Consider the following 23,115-nt stretch of genomic DNA (forward strand, 5'->3'; position numbering starts at 1 on the left):
TTGTATAGGTCGGCAACTCATTTGCAAACCTCCAACCAACCAAAAAAGTTTTGGCCTGTCCATAGGCGGCCGAAAGCACAATTTCATAAAAAAAATCTATATTGTAGAGATTCCTGAATTATTTTAAATATGAATGTTTTGATTAAATAAATAATTTTATAAAATGCGTAGGTATGTAGGTGACCTGGATACAAGTCCATTGGGAGAATTATTCATCATAAAAATATCTAAATAACTTATAGATTCTAAATTATTTACTTCTAAATTACAGATCCTATATTTAAGAAGCAATAACTCAGTAAACACGAAATACGTATAGAAATTTGTCTACACGTACGAATACTAATTATAAGTCCGTCTTCCGAATTAATGAAATTTTCCGTAAAATCGTTCTTGTTCAACGATAATATATCAGTCTTCAGGCAATTTACACAACAGCTGGGCTAAAGGGAGGCTGCGATGACCTATCTCCGAGCGTGAACTCGCCATTCTAGTTGTGGCAGTCACACGCCGGCCTCCATAGCAACACCGCGACTGTGTTCGCGCCAAAACATGTGTGACATATAAAATAGGCGCGAATAGTATCAAATTAAATGACACATAAACATTTAAATCGTGCGTTTAAATTTATGTGAAATGGCACGTTTTATCAATATCGGTTGTGTTTATTTAAAACAGCGGTTCTTTTTGGTAAGTAATAATATTTCAGTAATTATATGTTAGAAAAATAAATTTATACGTAACTTAAACTACACTTTCCTGTTACGTTATCACTGTAGAAATGAATTCAAGTTCGCTGAGATTTCCAAGAACTCAAGATGATGTCAACGTGTTTCGCGAAAAGTAAAGGCCTATTTTTATACATTACTGCTAAAGTGATAAATTCATGCAAATGATGCATTGTTTCAAGGCAGTGAACAGCGTGCTTTTGCAACATGTAACGTATGATTTTAGTTAAATGAGTTATGGGTGGACGAGTTCATATTCGTTTTGTTGCATTTTGAAGGATTTCGCGATAGCCTTAAATTCCTTCCCAATAATTGCGAAAACGTATTTATAATTAATGCAATAAGTCAGAGATTAAATCGATTTTGAAACAATATATCTGATATAGGTCAAATTTTATTGTAATTAAAAAATCAGAGCACATTTTCGATTCTTTTTATTTTCTTACAATAAATAAAAAGATTCGCTCTAGATATTTTTAAAACAATGCTTAAGTATGTAAATAGGGAAATAATATGGCTTTAAAACATGTTTTTTTTGTCATTTGTTATCTAAAAGGGTTTTTGTACTGATACGTAACTGGAATTAAGTACGAATAATTTAAACATTTGCTTTATATAAAAAAACCTGAATTAAAACGCCTAAATATGCGTGAGTCGCACAGCTAGATTAGTTACAAAAAAATGTGGTTAATTAAATAAGGTACTTTTTTCTTTAGTAGGTATTGTTTAAAAAATACTTAACAAAAGGCTTAATAAACACTATACCATATAGATTTATGTACCTACTTTTATTAAACTATTGTAGTACAGTAACGAATAGTAACATACATGCGTTGGTTAGCCAGAAATGCCACGAATACCTATGAACCCGCAACATGCTATATAGCAAAGTTTTGTGGCATTAGGTATATTTTGTACATGTGCTTTATTTATTTTTCTTAAAATATATCTATATAGTATATCGTCCTCAAACCATCTTTTAATGCTTAGTACATATTTGTTTAAAATTCAAGATTTGTTCATCTTAGCATACAATAAATATATAAACACAGCAGTGAAATGGTAGATACAGCGCGACTCTCATTTCTGAGATCGTAGGTTTGCAGCCTGGCTGTACACCGCTGGACATTATATATGCGCACACACACACACGTATGAACGGTGAAGGAAAGTATCGTGAGGAAAGGAATGCTTTAGACCCAAAAAGTCGACGGCGTGTGCCTGTCACACGCCGTATATTAGAAAAAAATAAACGATCACGAATCAGTTACAGAAGATATATATTTATTTCACTGAGATTGTGTTCTCTTAAAGTATTATAATATTTTTAATATAATAAATAAAATAATAAAATGGAAATGTAAAAATAAAACAAATTTAAAAAGTTTGGTCCCTGTGGCACTATTAACGCTGGCAGCATCTCCTTTTTGTATTGCGATACTTATTCGTTGAGCAAGCGTTGAGGTGACTACATAGCTTTAGAAGCTCTGAAGTCACTATTACTGTCTATTAGTTGTCACCTTTAATCTATAATAAGCACCTGTTCACTTGAACCCCAAGGCCCATGAGTCTCTACTCCAAAGGGACTCTTATATTTTAGCTATTTATTGTTTTCTCTCAGTATATATATTCAATTAACGTTTCCACAAAATAAAGTTACACAGTTGATATTAGTTTCTTATTTGAAATTACATTAAAACTTTATCATGCATATTCAAAATACATATTTTTAGCTCTCTTTCGCATATGTTTTAAATAAACATTCTTTAAAATTTTGTAGATTTTTTTACTATCGTACGCCCGTTAACTTTATTATCTCTTCATATAGTAGACATTGAGTATGTTTACATTTTACGTAGGCAGGTGTCTCCAATGTGATTCTATGTAATTAATTAACACTGCCGGGTTGATAATGTATACTAACTATAGAAGGACATTCACCTGAGCCCTACATTTCTGAAGATTAGGGATATTATGTACTAATTGAATTATCTTCTTACAAGGGTCTTAATATAATTGTTTTATAAATAATTATGACATTAGGGAGGCATGAATATACGATATCTACAAAGTTATAGACTTTAACTTCTTTTACAAAAGTTACCAAATAAATAATGTATCTTGTAAGAATATTAATGTATAGGAATAGAATTAACTATGGTGGTCCTCTCACAACATTTCTGTGCCTAACCAAGGTCCTTATTGTAATATATTATAACGTGTCACGTGTAAAATATTAACATAAGGAATGCAATAAGGATTTGAGTTTTAGGTTCAGGCTAGGCCCAGGTCACTTCTTCAACTTTTTTTTTAAATAAATGCCGTGTTATACAGGATTGTTTAAAAAAAATTACCCGGAAGCTCCCCAGTCTTTCCACTAGACTAAATTAAAATAAGGCGGCGAATCGTCGGCAACCGATCCCTCTCGAAGCGTCTTGGTCTCTTGGCGTTGCTTCGACTTGATATATATATAAGTAGTAATAACATATCAATAGTTTTCGTAGCACATGCGATGGAAGATATTTTATAGGCAATTTTTTACACCTTGGGTAACATTATTTAGTTAGTACCTACTAACTACTTACTTATTATTAATCGATGACAATGTAGCATTCCAATGATGAAATAATGTGAAAAATCAGTCCAGGTACTTTTTGAGCCAATTCGTTACAAACATACAAATATTTCATCTTTTTAATATTAGTATAGATAAATATATAATAGTAAAATAGGCAGATAAATAGCAAAATAGTAACCAAGAGATTTACAGTACCTACTTGTTAGTCTTACTTCTATTAAAAAGTAAACTTTTGAAACTAGCGATAGTTTGGATTCTGAATCATAGACGTTAGAATGTTAACTAGGTATATGGAACACAGTCAGCGTATTAATAAACAGATACGCTAAAAATAATACTGTTTTAATAAAATTTATCACGTAAACAATTTTTATAACAATTCAACTCGCGAAGTATTTAATCGGCTACTGTCTTCAGCTTTATTTATAGTATAAAGATTATTATTACAAGAGAACTTGAACTAACAAGTTTAAAAATAATGAGTTTTGTTTACCCTAGCTCACTAGTTAAATCGTTCTCTAGTTTCGAAGGTCAAAGGTTACTTTGGGGAAGTAAGTCTCTGATCTAAGAAATCTTCGATTGCACGTTCGCCTACGTTATTTATTTCAAATAATCCAACGATTCCAAAATAATTGCTTAGGGCTATCAATGCTTGGTACATTTGCAATGATGCCATCCATCGAGAAAATTAAGGTAGCCGTAGAGAACGTAGAGGACGTCTACAGAATATATAAAAATATTGCTGGAGCCTAAAAAGGCTTCCTGCCGGCTCCACTTTTACTCATATTGCCAGAAGGCCGGCAACACACTTGGGCGGCGTATCACTTTACATCACATGAAGCTCTTGCCTGTTTGCGTATGATTACATAAAACCCATCACGAGGCTATACAACTTCTTCACACAACAGGCCTAGTGTTAAGATTTAAAATTTTGAAATTGTTAATAGAGACTGTAAGTGTTTTTCGATACATTTATATATTAAATTTCCTTACTAGCAAATTTGGTAAAAAAAAGAATGATTGTAACTTTCAAAGATGTTTCAGTGAAGGGACAATTCATGCACAAATGTCGATTACGAAACAAAGCTTGAAATAAAAATTAATTCCGCAAAACGAGCAAGGGAACTTTACATTCGTACTGATTTTTTTTAGAACAAATCAAAACTGTGGTTAGTCTACTAATACAAGCTTAGGGCTCCATAGATTATACAGAAGCTGTCATGCAAATGAGATTTCCACAACATCCAATAATTAATGCGGGCCCACACCTATACGAGCTGTCATCGGACTCGTTTCCATGGACTCATTCAGTTGTTCAATGGAGGTGCGCTGTCAAAGCAGTTGAATAGACTTTACGCACATGAATAGGAAGTCAGTACACCTCAGCCAGGCTTCCGACACTACATCTTGATATTCACGTTGCTTTCTCGTTTAACATCATAATTCTAGTTATTATGACGCGGTGGTCTGCGTAGAATGTTTCGCAAGCTATAAGCGATATGACCATGTGTTGCATAGTTGTTTAGTTGTCTATGGTTGAAATATGGATATAAATAACAACTAAATGCTAAGCTATTCAGAAAAATAATATTCCTAATTGTTGTCCTGGTTGAGACTTTGGAATTATCTCTAGACATATATCAATTCATTCGATTCTAATCATGATCGAATTTAACATTCTAAAACTGGCCCATTATTATTAGAGTTTTATTAATGAAATTATACAAAAATTAGAATAAGCCTTAATAAAAATGCCCTTATACAGGTTATACACTATGCGAATTTTGCACTGTATTTTTTTATTAAACAGGGGCCAAACGGGCAGGAGGCTCACCTGATGTTAAGTGATACCGCCGGCCATGGACACTCTCGTTGCCGGCGTTTTAAAAATTGGTACGCTCTTTTCATGAAGTCGAATTGTTTCTGAATAAAACCTGATTTGAAAGTGCATTTCTTACTGCGAAATCAAATAATTATTCATTCACTATGAGATTCTATGCAATAATAATTTGATTTTCTTTTGTTTCAGATATCATGGATCTCATTAGTTATTTATCTTTTTTACAACACTTTTATTTATTATTACAACAGTCGACAATTTTACTACTTAAGACAAATATTGGGGGTAAGATTTTCAAATAAATACAGTTTCCATAATATCTTCTAGATAATTCCCCGAATATGTAGTCATCGGAGGTATTAAATAGCTTACATAAATGGTATTGGTAACTCGGATGATAAAACACTACTACCTATTTCCCAAAATGTCTCTAAATTTAATGTTGAACATTAATAATAATAATAAATATATAATATATAATGTTGAACATTATTTCCTTTAAATTCGTCTCCGTTACATATTTTATACTACTTTTTTGCAACTAGAATGTTAAAATAAATACTTTATGAACGCTTAGTGCAATTTTCATATTGAACTTGGATTACAGGTCGGCTTATGCTTGTCCCGGGGTACGGCAACAGTTCTAAATGTTTGTTGCGCAATTATTTTACTGCCTCTATGTAAAAAGTTGAATCAGAAATTATATCGCCTCTTTTCCAAACTATGCCCGGGACTATTTTTCCTTTGGTTGGAGAAGGCGAAGAGTTTTCACATGACAGTTGGCATTACGTTGGTACTCTTTGGCGGTAAGTAATTTTATTTGTATAACTTGGGGATTACAGTCATTAACTTTATAGTTAGTTCAACAAGAACGTTGACAATTGTGGGTTCGAACCTTGGTTAAACACCAATGATGATCGCAATAAACTCTCGCTTATATGCTGTAGAAAAATATGCTGAGAAAGCAAAGTCGTGATACACAGAAGGAAACAGTCTGACTCTATGACGTGCGTCAATTATGTTTTCGCGAAAATAATGCTTTTGCTTATAAGCAGCACCTTGCGTTTGAAGGCTTTCACGGATCCGGGTGGGCGGCACCGCTACGATGACCCCGCTTCACTCGGATCCGAGAAAAGAGCACTTAATGTATTAACAGTCGACACGCTAGGCACGCAATGAAACGTCATCGATCTAAGTCATTTTCCTAGCCGTTTCATCAACTGTTTTATTATTTAAGGCTGCTAGTTCGACGGCGCTGTTTAGTTAAAAGTTGATAATTGAACGGCTTATAAAGCTAGTCGGCTGCAACATATACACAAGAAAATACACTTTCAAAACAAAGTATTATATTCACAGTATGTTTACCAAAAAATAAAATTCTTATCAAATTATCATACATTTATTTCTTTTATTATACGATGATTTTCTTATTTGTTCCTTTAAGTCGGATAAAACTTAGCTCACTACGATTTAAAAATAAAAAAATATATGTATACCACTCAATTACAGTTAAAGCCTAATTTATATACAAAGAAACCTCTTAAGTTCCCTTAAACTACGAAAGAACGGACCGGAAACAATTTCGTCATTCATAACATTCTTTTGTTTCGTTTTGTTGGCGAACAAGGAGTGCCTGCGGGTTCAGCATTTACGAACTATAGTTTTGCAAGGGAAATAGTACAATCTTAAAACCGTACGCTACGAGATGACATTAACCTGTTCTACTTACCTAACGGCCACTTACTCCCGTTCCTGAGCTACATTTCTATAATTTACCCAGATAAAAGTTACTATTCAAATAACATTTGTAGGACAGGTCGTAAATCTTTAACGCCCGAACCCAATTAACAATCTACAATCTACAGATTGAAAACAATCTGAGATCAGAACGTGACAGTCGATCGATCTCCTATCTGCATCATCATAACCTAAGCCTTCGAAGACCATCCAATTTTAGCGATGGATAGAATGCAATTACTTCGTACTTTACACTCATATTTGATAATCAATATGTCCAAACAAACTAAATAAATCCGCACAAATAATATGTATTAAAATATACATGTCTATGCTTAAAACATATAGAATAGCTTTTTAATTATTTTAAAAACTGGTGTAGGTTAAGATATTACAATTCGTCGATTGGTTTTTGGCACACTTTTATCAATATTTGGATTAAGATTATTATCTCAGATGGTCAAAAATGGATTGAGATAGGTTAATGGTTTTGGGCGTAGAACACTTCGTACGATGAACACATTACATATTTAAATTAAAGTGATTTCCAACAAATATGGAGTCTAATATTATTAATCTATATAGTAATGATATTAATAATTTAAAAAAAATTGGTACCTGTGGTGTAATATTATATTTGCACTACACACTACCTTGAGCCCCATGACCCAAGAGTATGTACTCCAAAAGAATAACATATCTTCCATCAGCAATGTGTATTCAAGGGTTTAACATTAATAGAGCTTTGTGCCAGTGTCAGCACAGGAAGAGTATGAGAAAGTTATGATTCGTTTTTTATCGTTCAGGCGTTGTATATTCTGAATCTCAATCTACGTGTCTACCTATTGCTACTAAGTAGGCACCCTAGAAAATGTGTATAGAATATATAGGCGATAGCAGAAAATGATTATAGAGAGGTTTGGAAAAAGCTGATGAAGACTTTTATCAGAGACGCCTTCTCGGCCAATAGTGCTGAAAAAATAAATGTAATTAATGAGAATAGGGAATTATCAAAAAGGTTAGTCGACATCACAGGAGAACGAAGAGCTGGCAACTACCTCGGACAAAGAATTAGTCTATCTATTCAAAGGGGGAACGCTGCCAGTATCTTCGGAACCTTGCCTAAAGGGACTCCTTTTAATAATATTTTTTAATAATTAAATTTTAAGGTTAGTTATTAGATATATTTTTATGTATTATGTTATTTGTTTTGAATTGTATGTAAATAAATATATTATTTGATATATATATTAATGAGAAATATATGCTGTAACAAATTATTACATGGGCTTATTAATACGAAACACTAATTCTTGTTTATTACTGACATCTGCTATAATGAGCCAATACAAAAACGCAAAAAGTTTTTACTTTTTGGGCATAGAGTCTAGACGTCCAGCCGCTTAATTTGAAAAAAAGTAAGTAGCTTTGCTGACAAAGGTCCCAGAATCTTTTTTAGTCCTAAAAAGCAAAAACCACTCTAGGAACACCATTAAGTCCTCCAGACGTAGGCTAATGACGGCATCGTTTGGGAATTGCTCTGAGCGTAGAAAGTTAATATGAAAACCGTAAGGGCCTAAAGTACCTAGACGTTTATTAGGGCCCCTTCTTAACAAAGGACTCAATTTTAAACGAGGAAGTTGCATTAGGGTATACCCTACACACTGGAGTGTAGTGTCCTGTTCCCAAACAAGAGAAATATGGGAATCCTACACTAGAACGTTTGATTTTTATATCGAATATTTATCTTATCTTATATATCGTGTGATATCTACATACAGCTATGTTACTTACAATATATAGACAATATTTATCACCTAATTCTTAAGATTTAGTCCCTGCTTAAAATTTTTTAGAATTAATTCAGATCACGTTATTCTGCACTAGAGTTAAAACTATTCTTAGAGTATATTATTTTATTTATTAACCACGTCATATATTACCTAGCCTTAAGGGACTCCTTTAATAATATATTTTAATTATTACATTTTAAGGTTAGTTATTAGGTATAATTACTGTATAATAATTATTATACAGTATATTAATTATTAATCATTAATAATTCTAATAGAATATATGTATAATTTGTTCAAATAAATGTTTATTAATTAAGAAATATATAATAAAATATTAATATGATTATTCGTAGTATGACTATTCTCTTTTCAATTTTTTATTGACATGAACATAATATGATTTCTATCTACAGTACATATCTATATCTTTTCTAAAACAACATGTAAATTATGGGAAACAAAAAAATAACATTAACATTTTAGAATTTTATAACGTTTTTTTATTGTTAAATAAAATGGCGGTTGCACTTTTCGATAAAAAAATACTAGTAAAATGTTTTTTTAAATTGTTCAACTCACAATCAAGTATATGTAGTTTTATTCTACGTAGATTTTACTATGAAATAGCGCTTACAATACCAAAACTGCTTAACTGTTAAAAACTTGACATAGTCAGGATCTAAGAAAGAGTCTGTCTAAGCATACTCAAGTGCCTAATTGTTTCAGTGACACACTCCGTATCACATTTTGTTAATCTGTGGAATTTTTCACGCAACTTCGACGAGGAGCGGATCGAAATTAATTTAGCTAGATACAAGAATGAGGTAAGTATTTAATCTTGAGATTTAGATTATATAAAATTTTGAATGGATTAATTTTAAAGGTGTAATGGTAAATACTTTAATAAATATTTAATGCGTTTCATAGAATATAACGAAAATATTTTTTCTAAATATAGTCTATGACACAAGTATCGTTGATTTCTATCGGAAAAAAAATGGTTATCTGTAGAGTCGGTTTACAGGGGATGGTTTAACGTGACAACATAACAAAACAATTATGAAATGACTGCATACTTTTATGATTAAAATTGAATTCTGTTTATTGAATTATCACTAATTTGTATGGATATAAAGAAGCAGTGAATCCTTGAACTTATAGGGCAATCGAATAGAAGAGAGATAGTTGCGGCACAAGCGTATATGTATAAGCGTATCGGGACAATGAGTCATGATTTATTAGACGTCAAACATATTCAAAATCAGTTCTATCCGAGATTACCCACTACTATACAACAAACTTTTCTGTTATTTATATTCGTTCAGATTTACCCTTAAACGCATCTATTATTAGCCTTATACCGTTTTATACGTTCTCATCTGTATCTTTTCATCACAGCGCGAACTCAATTTGGCAGAAAAAGACGAAAGAATACGTCGGTAAAAAAATAATAGTTTTTACGATGGTAAAGTCGTATGTTGTAAAATTGCCAGCCTAAATAATTGTCTTGGAGAGTGAAAATTTAAAAAGGTTTTCGTTGTGATCGGGGAAATTTACAGCGCAAACAGTACTCTAGACGCTTTACAAGACACACGTTAGTTTTTATTTAGTTACTTGTTTAGTGCCTTTTGGGAGTTAATTTTTTTTTCTAATTGTAGTGACTATTCTATGACTTCTGAGATAGTCAAACTATCCAGATACAGACTCACAAAATGCATACAAATTATGCTGGCTGAATTGAATTTCGAATTGAAAGATGCCTTACTACCTATGTTGCCATGACTCTGAGGTTCCAAATTATTCTAGATACAGCGCATACATATAATAATATATAACACACAAATTGAAAAACGGAGATGTTCATTGTAATTCCTGCATGCTTAATGTGCTATACGGCTAATGTTTGATTAGTTGTAACAATTAAACTACTTTTACTTTAAAAAATTGTTTAAAACATGCACCGTGTATTGGAATAATTGTGATCTAGTTTCCCACAAAACAGGGACTCCTTATCTTTGTCATGAATAAATTCTTTACTTATTAAAAATCTCTTTCTACATGTAAATAAAAGCAATGATTACTACAGTATAATCCCGCAAAAATACACGTTTAATTTCTTTTCGAATACAATAGATAAACGCAACGTTAGCGCTGTTTTTAATTTAACTCTGAGTGAATATATGCAGGAGATTAAAAGTGAAGTGCCAGTGAAAAACTGGCTGGAAAATTCAAGCACATTTGTAGAGTCAAGATGGGTATTGTCGTTTGTACAGACAGGGTATTATTGTTTCACCTGTGCATATGAACAACTTGCTTGAGGCTCGTAGGTGATTAAATGTGAATCTTTGGGTGCGTTTGAAAGCATACGTAATTGCTTTTTTAATGAGGATTTATACCTGGACTTTAAGTATAAGTTTACTCTCGTTTATGGCGTCCTATATTTCAATTTTGTAGTACATTTTAAACTCACGTTTTCGTTGAGACTGGAGAAATGTTTTACTTAAATCAGATAAGATAAGCCAAAAAATCAAGGGCATAAGAACTCGTGTTTGCGTGAACCAAATTTAGTAAATTCCTGGACGCTTCAGAAACGAATCAGTCTCAATACAAACATACTAAGCGGTAGGCGAGATACACTAACATCGGTCGAATTTCTATGAACATGAGTCACTTCAACAAGCGTTGTTATTCCCAAATAATGTTAAATTAGAATAACAAATATGGGCCCAACTTATTTTTCTTATATTTTATGAATTTCTGGAACTGCTTATATGATTATACAACCTTATCTTTGTTTAAATCAATTTTACCAATTTATGAAAGACCGGTAACGCACCTGCGACCCCTTAGGCACTGACAGTGTCCATGGTGATACCATCAGATGAGCTTCCTGTCCGATTGCCCCGTTCTATAAAAATATCTTCAAACAACGTGTTAATATTTTTTTCAGAATCCCTTAAATCTCTTGATGAGTCTGCCAGGCGTGTCTGGGTTGTCGATGTTACTTATAATCATAAGTATGGGAGTGACGTCAACACGGGTGGTGCGCAGGAGATTGTACAACGCGTTCTGGTATACCCACCATTTATACCTTCCATTTATGGCTCTACTGATGATACATCCGATAAGGTATGGCCTTTTTAGACTCCAGCTTATCTATTATGAAATTCCTTTTAATCCATTTTAACCAAACTAATGTTCCTTTACTCTCAATACTAGGTTCTTCGACAGTTGTGAAATTAATTTATTTAAGCGTGATTCGGACCCGTGTTCTATTAGGTATCTTAGAATTCTACGAACTAATACTGTGTATAGTTTTTTAGTAGCTATAAATATAGTTCTTCTGTAATTTTAATATTGTTGTTTTTATTAAATCAAAAATTGTTATCAGTTTGATCTGTATTGCTAGAATTACTTTTGCCCAAACATGAAATTTTGTTTTTTTATCTTTGTGAACCAATTAGCAATGTATAAGTTTTGTAAATAAAAACAAAATAAAAAATTTCGTGTTCGCAACCGCAGAATAGCGGTATTCTACGGTTAATCGTTAATCGGTTATTCTTCGCGAAATTTCTCAGAAACGATGAGTCATATCGAGAACATTTTTAATTTTTAATCTGGTAATATATTCTGTCGTTTTCCATATAGGGAACATATGGTTTTTACCATCATCATCATCAGCAAAATAGCCCCTTGTGGGCCTTAACCTCCTCAAGTGCACTTCGAAATCTAGGTCCTTGACAACTCCATCCCACCAACGCAGCCTCTGTCTGCCGGGGTTTCTCTTACCATGGGGTTGTGAGTTCAGTTAGGGCCTTGGACTTTTGTAGTCCGGCATTCGGTGCGCATGTCCCATGAGGCCACTGGAGCCTCTTGCACTTTATGAATTGGACGATGTTATGTACCAGGGTTAACAAATAATTGAAGTCGATTTTATTTTTGCTCTCAAACATCACACACGTTACAAAATGGAAAATTATTTACTTGAACTAATGTAACAGCGCTAACCAGATGCATACAACTTGCTCACAATCGAGCCGCAATATCGGAGAACACAATTCCATCGCTTGCTCCGCCAAGCTTCCGCGAATATACACTATATACATATAATTATGTAGGAATTAAGAAAATAATAATAATAGCAAATAATTATTATTTTGCCCCCAGTTCTATAAATAAGAAACATAATTATTCAGCAAGGTTTCTAAAATAATTTTAATTATAAATAGGCCATTAATATTATTTTGAAGATATTTAGTTATCAGTAGGTTAATTATGTTTATTAATAATTATTTTTTTCAGTGGAGTGCTGAAAGAAGAGATTCTAGACTCTAGTATTAACACTAGTCAAATGTATGAGAATAATGAAACAGTATTATATTATGTTCCTAAATTTCGTGCTATCAAACCAAAGGTGAGTTGTTAAAATTATAATTTTGTTTTAATATTAAAAACTTCATACCTGCTAAGAAACGTACCTATATGCAACTGAAAGAAAATCTTTGTTATAAACGTTCTATTTACATTTGTGATGTTCATCATGATTGAAATTCATACTTTGAATATTAATTCATTTGAATAAATTAGGTCGGACATATTATGTAGCATTTATATAAAATAAAAATCATTGTCAATATATTATAGAAATTACATTATTTACAAATGTAGAATCTTTATCGATATTTTAATTTGTAGTGAATGCTTACTTAATATAATGGATAGTGATCAAAACAATATAGGTTTTATTTTAAATAATCCAGAAGTTACCGATGTTTTAAATCTAACTCTCATAAAACGGGATTAAACTATATTTTTGTTTTGTTACGTCATTTTAACCTGAAGTTTATTAGTCCTTATGTATAAGTATATAGTAGTTCAAAATTATTACAATTGCACAATTAACTATAAGAAAGATTTGTTCTTTTTCTTTTATAATTTTCATCATAAAAAATATATTTCTTTTGGAAGTTTGATTTTGTTATCTTTAATAATAATAATGTTGGACTAAATTTGGGGTTTATTGAAAGAAAGTACTTATGAACAAAAAAAACTAAAGTGACAATTAAACTTAATATAATCAATAAAGATATTAATTTGAAGGGTCAATTAAAATATTGAAAAATATAATGTTTGTAATTTTTTTTTCTTTTTTTTCTCGTCTATCTTTCCTCTTTTTTATATGCAGTTAAAGCATATAAAAAAGCATTATACAGTTTGTGTCAACGATATATCGCTCAGCGGGTAGTAAGTCGCAGTAAAAGATGACCAACATTTAGTGTGTGAAATAAAAGACAATACTAGAGTCACACAGTATTCAAAAGCTTTTAACAACGTTCATAAATTTTTCGACTTTCCTCAAGCTTCGAACATTTAATTTATGCATAAATGAAATTCTAATTACCTCTTAAATCATGTTAATACCGCTCATATTGTTTTAATGAAATATTGTCGCCATTTATATCAATTAGTTAAATGATACTTAGGCCCTACCTCGCGTCTCGGTAAAATGGTTTTGCTTTTAGCAAAAGGGAACGTCATTAGGCGCACTCAATGGGGGAATGCTCTTAATGTACCAATTTGTCTCGTTATGTTTGACCTGATGTATCCTAGGTGAAATTCAAACGCAAATATTATAAAGAAATATAATTAAATATTTTTAACTTATTTTTAATCTGCACATACACATTATGGACTGGAATTGCATATTTCATATCATAGCCCACAAATAATTGTGACGTTATAACGCCTACAACCTTTTTAGGTCTGGCCCTCAGATTTCTGAATTTGTTTCATGATCATTTGTCAATCCAATAGCAGAGGTGATCAGCCTCCTATGCCTAACACGCACTGTGGTGTCAAGAATTTCCAAAAATTGCGTGACGTCATACTTAAACGCTCCTATAGACACTTTATGTAACTTCGTATCAACCATACAAACCAATTAGAAATTATATCAAAGATTCCTTCAGTAAAGCAGAATTAATTAAATACATAAATCAGCATGAATGTTAATTGGTAATCCATTTTCCGTGTGAGTAAAATCAATAATTCGTCAAGCCATTAAATGATTCAATTGCACATGCTGTGTGCATAACATTAATTAATTAGTTGTCCTGGCACTAAGTGTTTCACTGAAACGCAATTTATTAAATTCGTCGTTAATAACGTATGACAAATAAAAACGCTTTTATTTGAGTACCTAAAATTATAATTTTACTTTGCTGGAAATGGCGTTCCAGTCCTTTATACAACTGGTAGAAGTTCCCATACATAGGGGAGAGTTGGTGATCCATCCCTGCAAGTATGGGTCCCAATCTCCTCTAGCTATTTGTAAAAGCGTCTAGCCCGGTCTGTATAGGATACTTACTGTGTAAGAATCTTTACAAACTAATGGGCGTGGAGAGGTGGACGCAACCGCCGCATCATGTTGGGAAGCGGATGAGTCTCTGATGTAACCGAATCCCGTCTAAGGCGATTGTTGGTAGTGCCTTACTGGGCGTGTCAATCGCGACTCCCACATAATCCTGCCGCTCTAAGCAGTTGCGTCGCGGTAATTACATTTCGCCATTTCTAAAAAAGGCCGTAGATAGAGAAGTGCTCATTTCGACGTTAACAAGAGGACATAATGACAAGTATACGAATTTTCGGTGCTTTGGCCTTGGATGGATGGATGAATGAGAAACGGTTAAGCTGGCAGCGTGTGACCCTCAATTTGTGATTAGTCAACCCGTTGGTGAAATCATGGTGAACAAATCGACATGCCTTAGGCGCAAAATCTTACCGGTTTCTGTTAGATATCTATTTTATCGCCTATTAGAAAAAAGTCATCATTTGATTGCGGCCTCAGAGCAGGCGGAAAATGCCATGTTAATTATTGTATTGGTTTTTACGATACTGTTTAAAATGCAGAGTGTATTTAGTTGTCGTAAAAGCCAGTAATGAAAACCCAAAAATATATCCTCGGAATAAGACTCGGGTTAGTTGAAACATAGGTCGAATATGAATTAACCTTACTGTACGCCTTAAAACGTTTAAACATAATATATTGTATTGATTGATTCAATCAACTTAATCAATGATATAACGGAAGAGACCGATTGGTATGTAAATACTAATTGTGTTCATCATGAAATGTTTCGTTCAATGAAATTTATGATCGGGAACGACCTTTTGCCATGACATTGGTTTTGATTTATTTTTAGTTTAGTATGTTGTTAGTAGATTTTCATTGGAAGTTGTATTCTTTAGGCCCGATAACATAATGATTTTCGATATTAATGTTTAGCTAAAGATGGATTAGTATATATTACGTTATTTTAGATATCACATTTTAAATCAGTACAATATTAGTGAAGAAACAAGATATACTTTACTGTTGACTTTACGGAATATAACATAGATTGTCTTAAAGGCCAGAGAACACAATTTGGATTCAAATCAATAGAAACATTTATATTTTTGTTACGTTTATGGTAAAGTTTTGAAAAAGATCTTTAGTATTATCAATTATAATAAACTTATAAGGACATATTATTCTAAAAAAGCTAAAGTATTTAGTAACAAAAGACAGTAAAAATCACTTTTTTAAATTTGATATCAATAATATTTATATAAAACATACTTTATGATTATGTAAAGTGATTGATTTTTCATCTGTAATAAACATTTATAGTCTATGGTGCGGTCCTGTGTCTGTGATCATTGCGGAAATCCGTCCCATTGAAATGAAAGGGTTTAATAAAATGCACTTCTATCGTATAATATCTTCTGCGTCTATCAGTCACATACATACCAGCCTGGAGAATAATATTATAATTTCATTTACAGACTTGGCTGTGGATGGCTTTGCCACTAACGTGTTATTTTTTGGACTTATTTTGGAGGATTTTCACAAGAAATTTGTCAAAAGTGGATATAGTCAAAGTATGTACCTAATTTATAATTTATAATTTATTCTTATTCTTTACTATCGTTTATATTTTTTTATACTCGTAAGTCGATTTTGGCAACTGGGGCCAGGAACGGTTTTCTGTGTTATTTTTTAACCGACTTCAATTTATATTCTTAATACAAGTCAATCAATAAATATAAGAAATATTATTATTTAATACGTTTTTGACTTTGGCTGATTGTTTAAAAAAGAGATTTATCTAATTAGGTAGGTAAGAAAAAGGGATAAATTCAGAGGAAGTTGCAGGCCTTAGACTTATATAGGTAGGCCGAAGTATTCGTGTCTATTTGGCCCACTAACCGATTGTGTATAATCCGCTTATAGCATAGCATTGTAGGGGCGTACGTCGGCATTGAAATAGAGTAGGCAGTGTCCGCGGCTTTGCATAAGTTTTAACAACATACACATAAATACAACTAACATATCTAGTCTGTGCCCACCCAAATGTTAGACTACCAAAAACACACTTAAAAACCCCCTACTTATGAATGCAATAACATAAATAATAATATAATTTTTTAATCCCTCCTTTGGCATCAATAAGTTTCGAATATCATCATCAGATAAAGTATTTTGTAACGATGCACTCGGTCAAACTATAAGAAGTGTATGACAACAAAGACAATTTTTTTAAATTAAATAAAGTTACAAATGAAACCTGCTGTAGCCAAGTCACAGTATGAATTCATCTGGGAATGCTTTTCACGATGTTTTTAAAAATAAATAATTTGAGGAATACGCTTCCACTCACGCACAACGCAACGTTAGTGCGTATAATTTTATATCTGTCGAACGAACTGTCATTTTCATACAAATTTAATTTTTGACTTTCTACCTACACTACTGTTAATGATTGACAGATTGCTACGAACTACGTGTACATGTTCACTGTTTTTTTATCTTTTTCATAAAATGTGTGAAATGTTTAATTCCTAAAATTCTGTCAAGTTACTCTTCGAAGTTTTGAAGGATTTACATATATTGAAAACTTGTATTACAAAATTCCATCCATTTTCCGGAGGCGATTAAATTTTTACTTTCGTTTTCAATACAAAATAACATTTCTATTACACATATTTGTTTGCAAACTCTTTTGGCCTACCATAGACTACTTTGTACATACATAGGGATTAATTATTCACATACATACCTCATTAATTAAATTATGTTATTAGGAACACATTCATTAAATACTTTTTATAAGCCGCAATCGTAAATTAAATAACTATTATTGGCTGATCTCCAATTAGGTTTAGATTTGCTAATCTCTGATTCGTAAATTTATATAATATATACACTATATAATACTAAAAGCTCTCAGATTGGATTTATATACGTGTATAAATCTTCCTTGTATCTATAGTCAAGTAGTCTAATTCAGCGGCCGTCTTCGAGTATTTTGTTTAATTATAAGCAATCTTACAGCTACACGGAAGACACATACAAAGCCAAAACAGATTACATTGTTAAACAAAATATACGAAACATAACATAATTAAATAAAGTACAAGAATAATTAAATAGACTACATTAGTGTTTTAATTTAAATAAAATTGTTAATAATGCTAAATTCAGTATCCGTTTGCTACCTACAATATTTCCTTTATTGGAAAATGTCAATATCTTCATAAATTGTATTGTAGTTAGATAAAACCCGACACATTAGCGATTTACGCAGATAATTTATGTTCGTACGAGACACGTGGAACAATTGTGTGTATCTTGTAGCATACGGGGGAGAGATTCTTAAATAAATTAGTGACAGAAAATAGACGCTATCTATCCACCCATTAAGAAATGGCGATAATAATGACTGAATACTGTCTCCGACACCATCGACATGTTTGTATGTTCGTAGAGTGAATTCAAAGTAGCGATATTGTGTATATTATGAGATTGTTATATATGTACTTTATTGGAGCCGACTGCACGCACGAAAAAACATGACTCATGCAGCGTTGCCTCGCGGCGCGGCGTTACCACGCGGCGCGTCGTTACCTCTGATGCGTTCCATTTAAAGCTTGAAGTGCAAGCGTATTTATGCGTATAAATTAAAACTTAATTAAATTAAAAAAAAAACTTGATCAATTTTGATTTCCATTTATCTCCTTCTCTAAAAATAAAATTTCTTTTGAAAAATGCAACCATTCCATCAGTGTTTTTTTATGTCGTTGTCACGTTCAACTATCGTCAGTAAACCGACTTTACAGACAACCGATTATTATATTTTATTAAATGTTGTTTGTATTTAATTCCTGGTAAGAAAAAACTTAATCATAGTATTAAGTCTGTGACAGCTGAAAGAGATCTTTTTCAAATTGATCATTTCATTTGGTAAATATACTTCAGGTACGACACATGCCCGGCAGAACCATAAGCTTATCGCTTCGATGTTACGAGAACTTCTCCTGTCGTATGGGGCAATACGTTCTGGTACAATGCGCAGATGTCTCTATGATTGAGTGGCACCCATTCACCGTTGTCAAGGTGGGATCAGACTTAGCATTAAGGGCTTTTATAAAAAAAAACAGAAATAGATAAATAATTAAATAAAAATTTTATCTCTATAAATAATAATTACATGTTAAAATTTTGGGTATTGAACAGTTTTAAACGCCATAATAATGTCGTTCTATTGCTTTAAAATATTTTTCGGCGGAAAAACAAACTGGGCGTAAAATATAAATATTTTTAATTTATATAAAACTTAGAGCGTTCGTTACACTGTTATATTCGTTAATATTACATATTTCGCTTACTTACTCTATATAATTATTGATGTAAATAAAAGTACCTCTATGAAGGCGAGGTTTGAACGCACAACTATTAGGTTTTTTGACTGTGGGCGATTACGATAAAATTTCACTCAAACCATAAAGAAGTTTTTATTAAAAAAGTATTATACACAATTGTGTCCTAAAATAACATTAGCATTTTAGATTCCGAGCACCGATAAAGTGTTTGAACTATGGATCAAGGTGAAGGGGGATTGGACGGAAGCCTTAGAAAAGGTGCTGTTGGAGCAAGAACACGACAAAATTAGGTAAAACATTTTTAATTTGTACGCTGTTAACACTCGTCTCTTTTTTTCAAATTGCGTTTACACTGTTATAATAATAATACTATAATAATAATAAATAATAAATTATTTTAGAGATCGATAAATTATTTAGTTAAAACGAATAAATTGTTTCTTATTTATAATGTTTACATTTTCTTCGCACATTAAAAAAAAACAAAATAATTTCCTTCCGTATTTTTTATTTTCAGCTTCCATTTTTTGTAACGTTTAGACGCATTGTCTATCGTCAGCAATAGAAATAAATACATTTATTTTATCCCGTTAAATAGGTACACAATGTAGACGGGAAATTAAACTAAGGAAAAAATATCAGTTTCTGAAATGATTTCAATGTAGAGAAAGAGAAAAAGTCAAGTGGTTTTTAGTCTTGTAATCAAATCATGTTATCACAGTTCATGTGGAAATTTAATTCTATCGATCCTGGTTTTTATTTAACAAGATTACCGTTTAATCTTCTTTTCCAGTGTGCTTATAGACGGACCCTTTTCAAGTCCAATGGAAGGAGTGTGTAAGAGCGAGATAGCCATATGTGTCGCGGCTGGTGTTGGCATCACCCCATTTGTTGCTATGTTGGATAATCTGTGCAGGTATTTAATATTATGTAATAAATAAAAACTTGTATAGATATAAAGATTATAGATAAAGATAGATAATTTTAAAGTCCGGCAACGCACTTGCGTTTGCACCCTGTTACATAATAAGCTAATTATTTTTATTTCGTTGACATGTAGGTGATCGACCATTTGTGTCTGACACTTGTCCATTTTTTAAATTTTTTCAAGAACCTACGCTCATTCATAAAAGGCCGGCAACGCACTGCAGCCTTCTGACATTAAAAGTATCACTATATCAGGTGCTCACCTCCTGCCCGGTTTCCCACTGTTCAATAATAAAAAACTTACGATGTTTGCCTTCTCCGTAGGTGAAAGTGTTATATGTGCACATAGAAAAAAAATCCATTAATTCCATGATTTGGACGCACCTGAGAGTTCCATACTTAATTTAACACTGCTCCTATATATGTCAATGAAATATTTGTTTCCAGTAATCCACGAAGTCGTAATCCAGGAAGAATTCATTTAATATGGATAGTCCGAACTGAACAAGAAATTCACAAACTCCTAGAACTTGCAAATAAATGTATCAGCGAGCTGAGAAACGCAAATCGTCCAGATAGACTCCACTTAGAATTATACGTTACACATTCTAAAACAATTGCAACGCATACAATACAAATAAACAAAAAAGGAGACTTAACCCACGTTTTGAAAAGAGATAAGTTGAGTGAAGAAGAGAAATCCCTTCTCACTCCAAAATATAAAAGACACACGCTTATAGATGTGAAAGTTCATAAGGATTTTGTTAAGAAACCTAAAGATGAAGATGCTCTTTTGACTCCGAAAGTTAAAAAGAATAAAATTGATATTAAAATGAGTAATGGAGAAATTAATATCAAAATTGACGGAAAGTGTGACTTGATTAAGAATTATCCTCTCGTTGCCTGTAGGATTAGACGGGGGAGGCCTTATTGGGATCGAGTTTTTGGATATTGGGTACATTTGTATCCAGGGTAAGTTAAAAATTAGAGTGTATTCTTAAGAGGCCGGCAACGCACTTGTGAGTTTTCTATCCGTGTCGTCCTATTCATGGGCGGCCGTATTCACTTTAGATCAGGTTAGCCATCTGCCTGTTTGCCGTTAATAACTTTAATACGGTAATTGTGCGCTTGAAAAGTAACCATTTGATAGTCCTGGTCCCAGATTTCTGTATCTGTTTTCATGATAATTTTCTTTTATGGGCAAACTTCTGATATGCACATCGATATTAAATTTACCATTACTCGAAGAAAATTTATATCTTGCCCATAGGAATACAGATTCAAGCTAAGAGTTTGAACGCATATCTATACTATAATAACTTTAACGCACAATAATAAGAATATACCTTGATTCATGCACATTATTGACATATATTTAACAAAATAGATATAAATAAAATTTCTACCGTCTCTTGTAAGAAGGCCACCTCCAACTTTTGCCACCTTTTTTTATTTTGGGCCACCGTCATGCAACCAGCTACCCCTTCAATGCCGTTGGCTCATCGTTCTATTGGTCTGTCCTGTCCTTTTTCCTTTTGGTCCAGTCCATTCTTACAGCTTCCGTTATTTTGGCTATTGTTTTGGCTTTGAAAATCCAAGCTTGGGCTGCATAGTAAAGCACGAATCCACATCGGCAAATGAAGCACAATTTATCTGCCCAGTTACTAAAGTTAAACAACAAAATATGCCCGATATCATTATATTCTTCGTCTATATACACATTCAATATCGCCTAATCGTAGTAGGTACTTCCAAGTGCATTATCTCTAAATACTTAATAAAGAGCAAAGATTTATTTTTGTAATGAAATTAAACCCGATTGAGTTTAGAAAATACTTCACCATGAAAATCCTACTATATTAATATACCAGTGTTGCTTTTGAATGAAAATCTTTTAGGCCTCTGATTTCGGTATCGTGATCACTTGTTTTTTTTAGCAAGTTGGCCTACAGCCTTCTGTGCCTGACACACGCGGTCGACTTTTTGGATTTCTTGTTTCCTCACGATTTTTCTACTACGAACTAGTCTATATCTATTTCCTTCCTAAAGACATGGCACTGTGCTTGTTTAACTTAAAATATTTTTTACAGACACCATATCAACCTTTTCTGCTGTGGACCAAAGAATTTAGTTAACTTACTAAGAAATAAATGTAAGAACACTTCCTTGAACACGAAGACAAAGCTTACATTTATTCATGAAGCTTTTTCTTAATTCCTGCTTCTGTATTGACTGATTTAGAATAAATACTATTTCTTTATATGTGTTTTTATTAATACCTGAAGTATTTAGTTATTAGGTTTAAAGAAAAATTCCATATTCAATAGATGTTTCTGGAATTCACTTGAGCATTTGATGGGATAGGTTCAAAGTAATAAGTTCGCATGTCTCTGAATTTTGAACTTGTTTTATATTTATAGAAGTATTTGAGTTGAGTTTTTTAACTACTGCCCCAATTTTGAATTCTTAATTCTTTAATTTTAACAACGAATTATTATATCACGTTTTTTCATAAGCAGAACGCTCTTACTTCACTAAAGGATATTTGATATTTTTAATTCTGGTTTATATCTGTTTCGTCCACACGATCAATGTGAGTGTGATTAAAATATTTAATACTAGCGACCCGCCCCGGCTTCGCACGGGTGCAATGCTGATACTAAATACACTACAGAAAATCTGTGAACGTTGTATATAAAAATGTGGGTTATCCATAAGAGATAGACATATACCATCAACTCGTAGCGTTCAGCCTGCGTTTGCAATGTAAGCGGAAAAAATGTAGGTAATTATTTACGACATCAC

At 32.4% G+C, this 23,115-nt stretch overlaps 1 protein-coding gene across 1 annotated transcript; it reads left to right on the plus strand.

Annotated features, from left to right (window-relative positions):
• Window positions 1-507: 507 nt before the first annotated feature.
• Window positions 508-22,570, plus strand: LOC110995652 (NADPH oxidase 4). The gene is made up of 12 exons (XM_022262911.2): window positions 508-690; window positions 5,336-5,431; window positions 5,754-5,952; window positions 9,406-9,503; window positions 11,630-11,808; window positions 12,982-13,093; window positions 16,507-16,602; window positions 18,980-19,117; window positions 19,570-19,673; window positions 20,177-20,299; window positions 20,758-21,282; window positions 22,401-22,570. Exons 1-12 carry the CDS (start codon window positions 637-639, stop codon window positions 22,522-22,524), a joined length of 1,848 nt encoding a protein of 615 aa, XP_022118603.2. The 5' UTR covers window positions 508-636; the 3' UTR covers window positions 22,525-22,570.
• Window positions 22,571-23,115: the final 545 nt, after the last annotated feature.

This window comes from Pieris rapae, chromosome 8 (assembly GCF_905147795.1).
Source record: "Pieris rapae chromosome 8, ilPieRapa1.1, whole genome shotgun sequence".
Taxonomy (NCBI): Eukaryota; Metazoa; Arthropoda; class Insecta; order Lepidoptera; family Pieridae; genus Pieris; species Pieris rapae.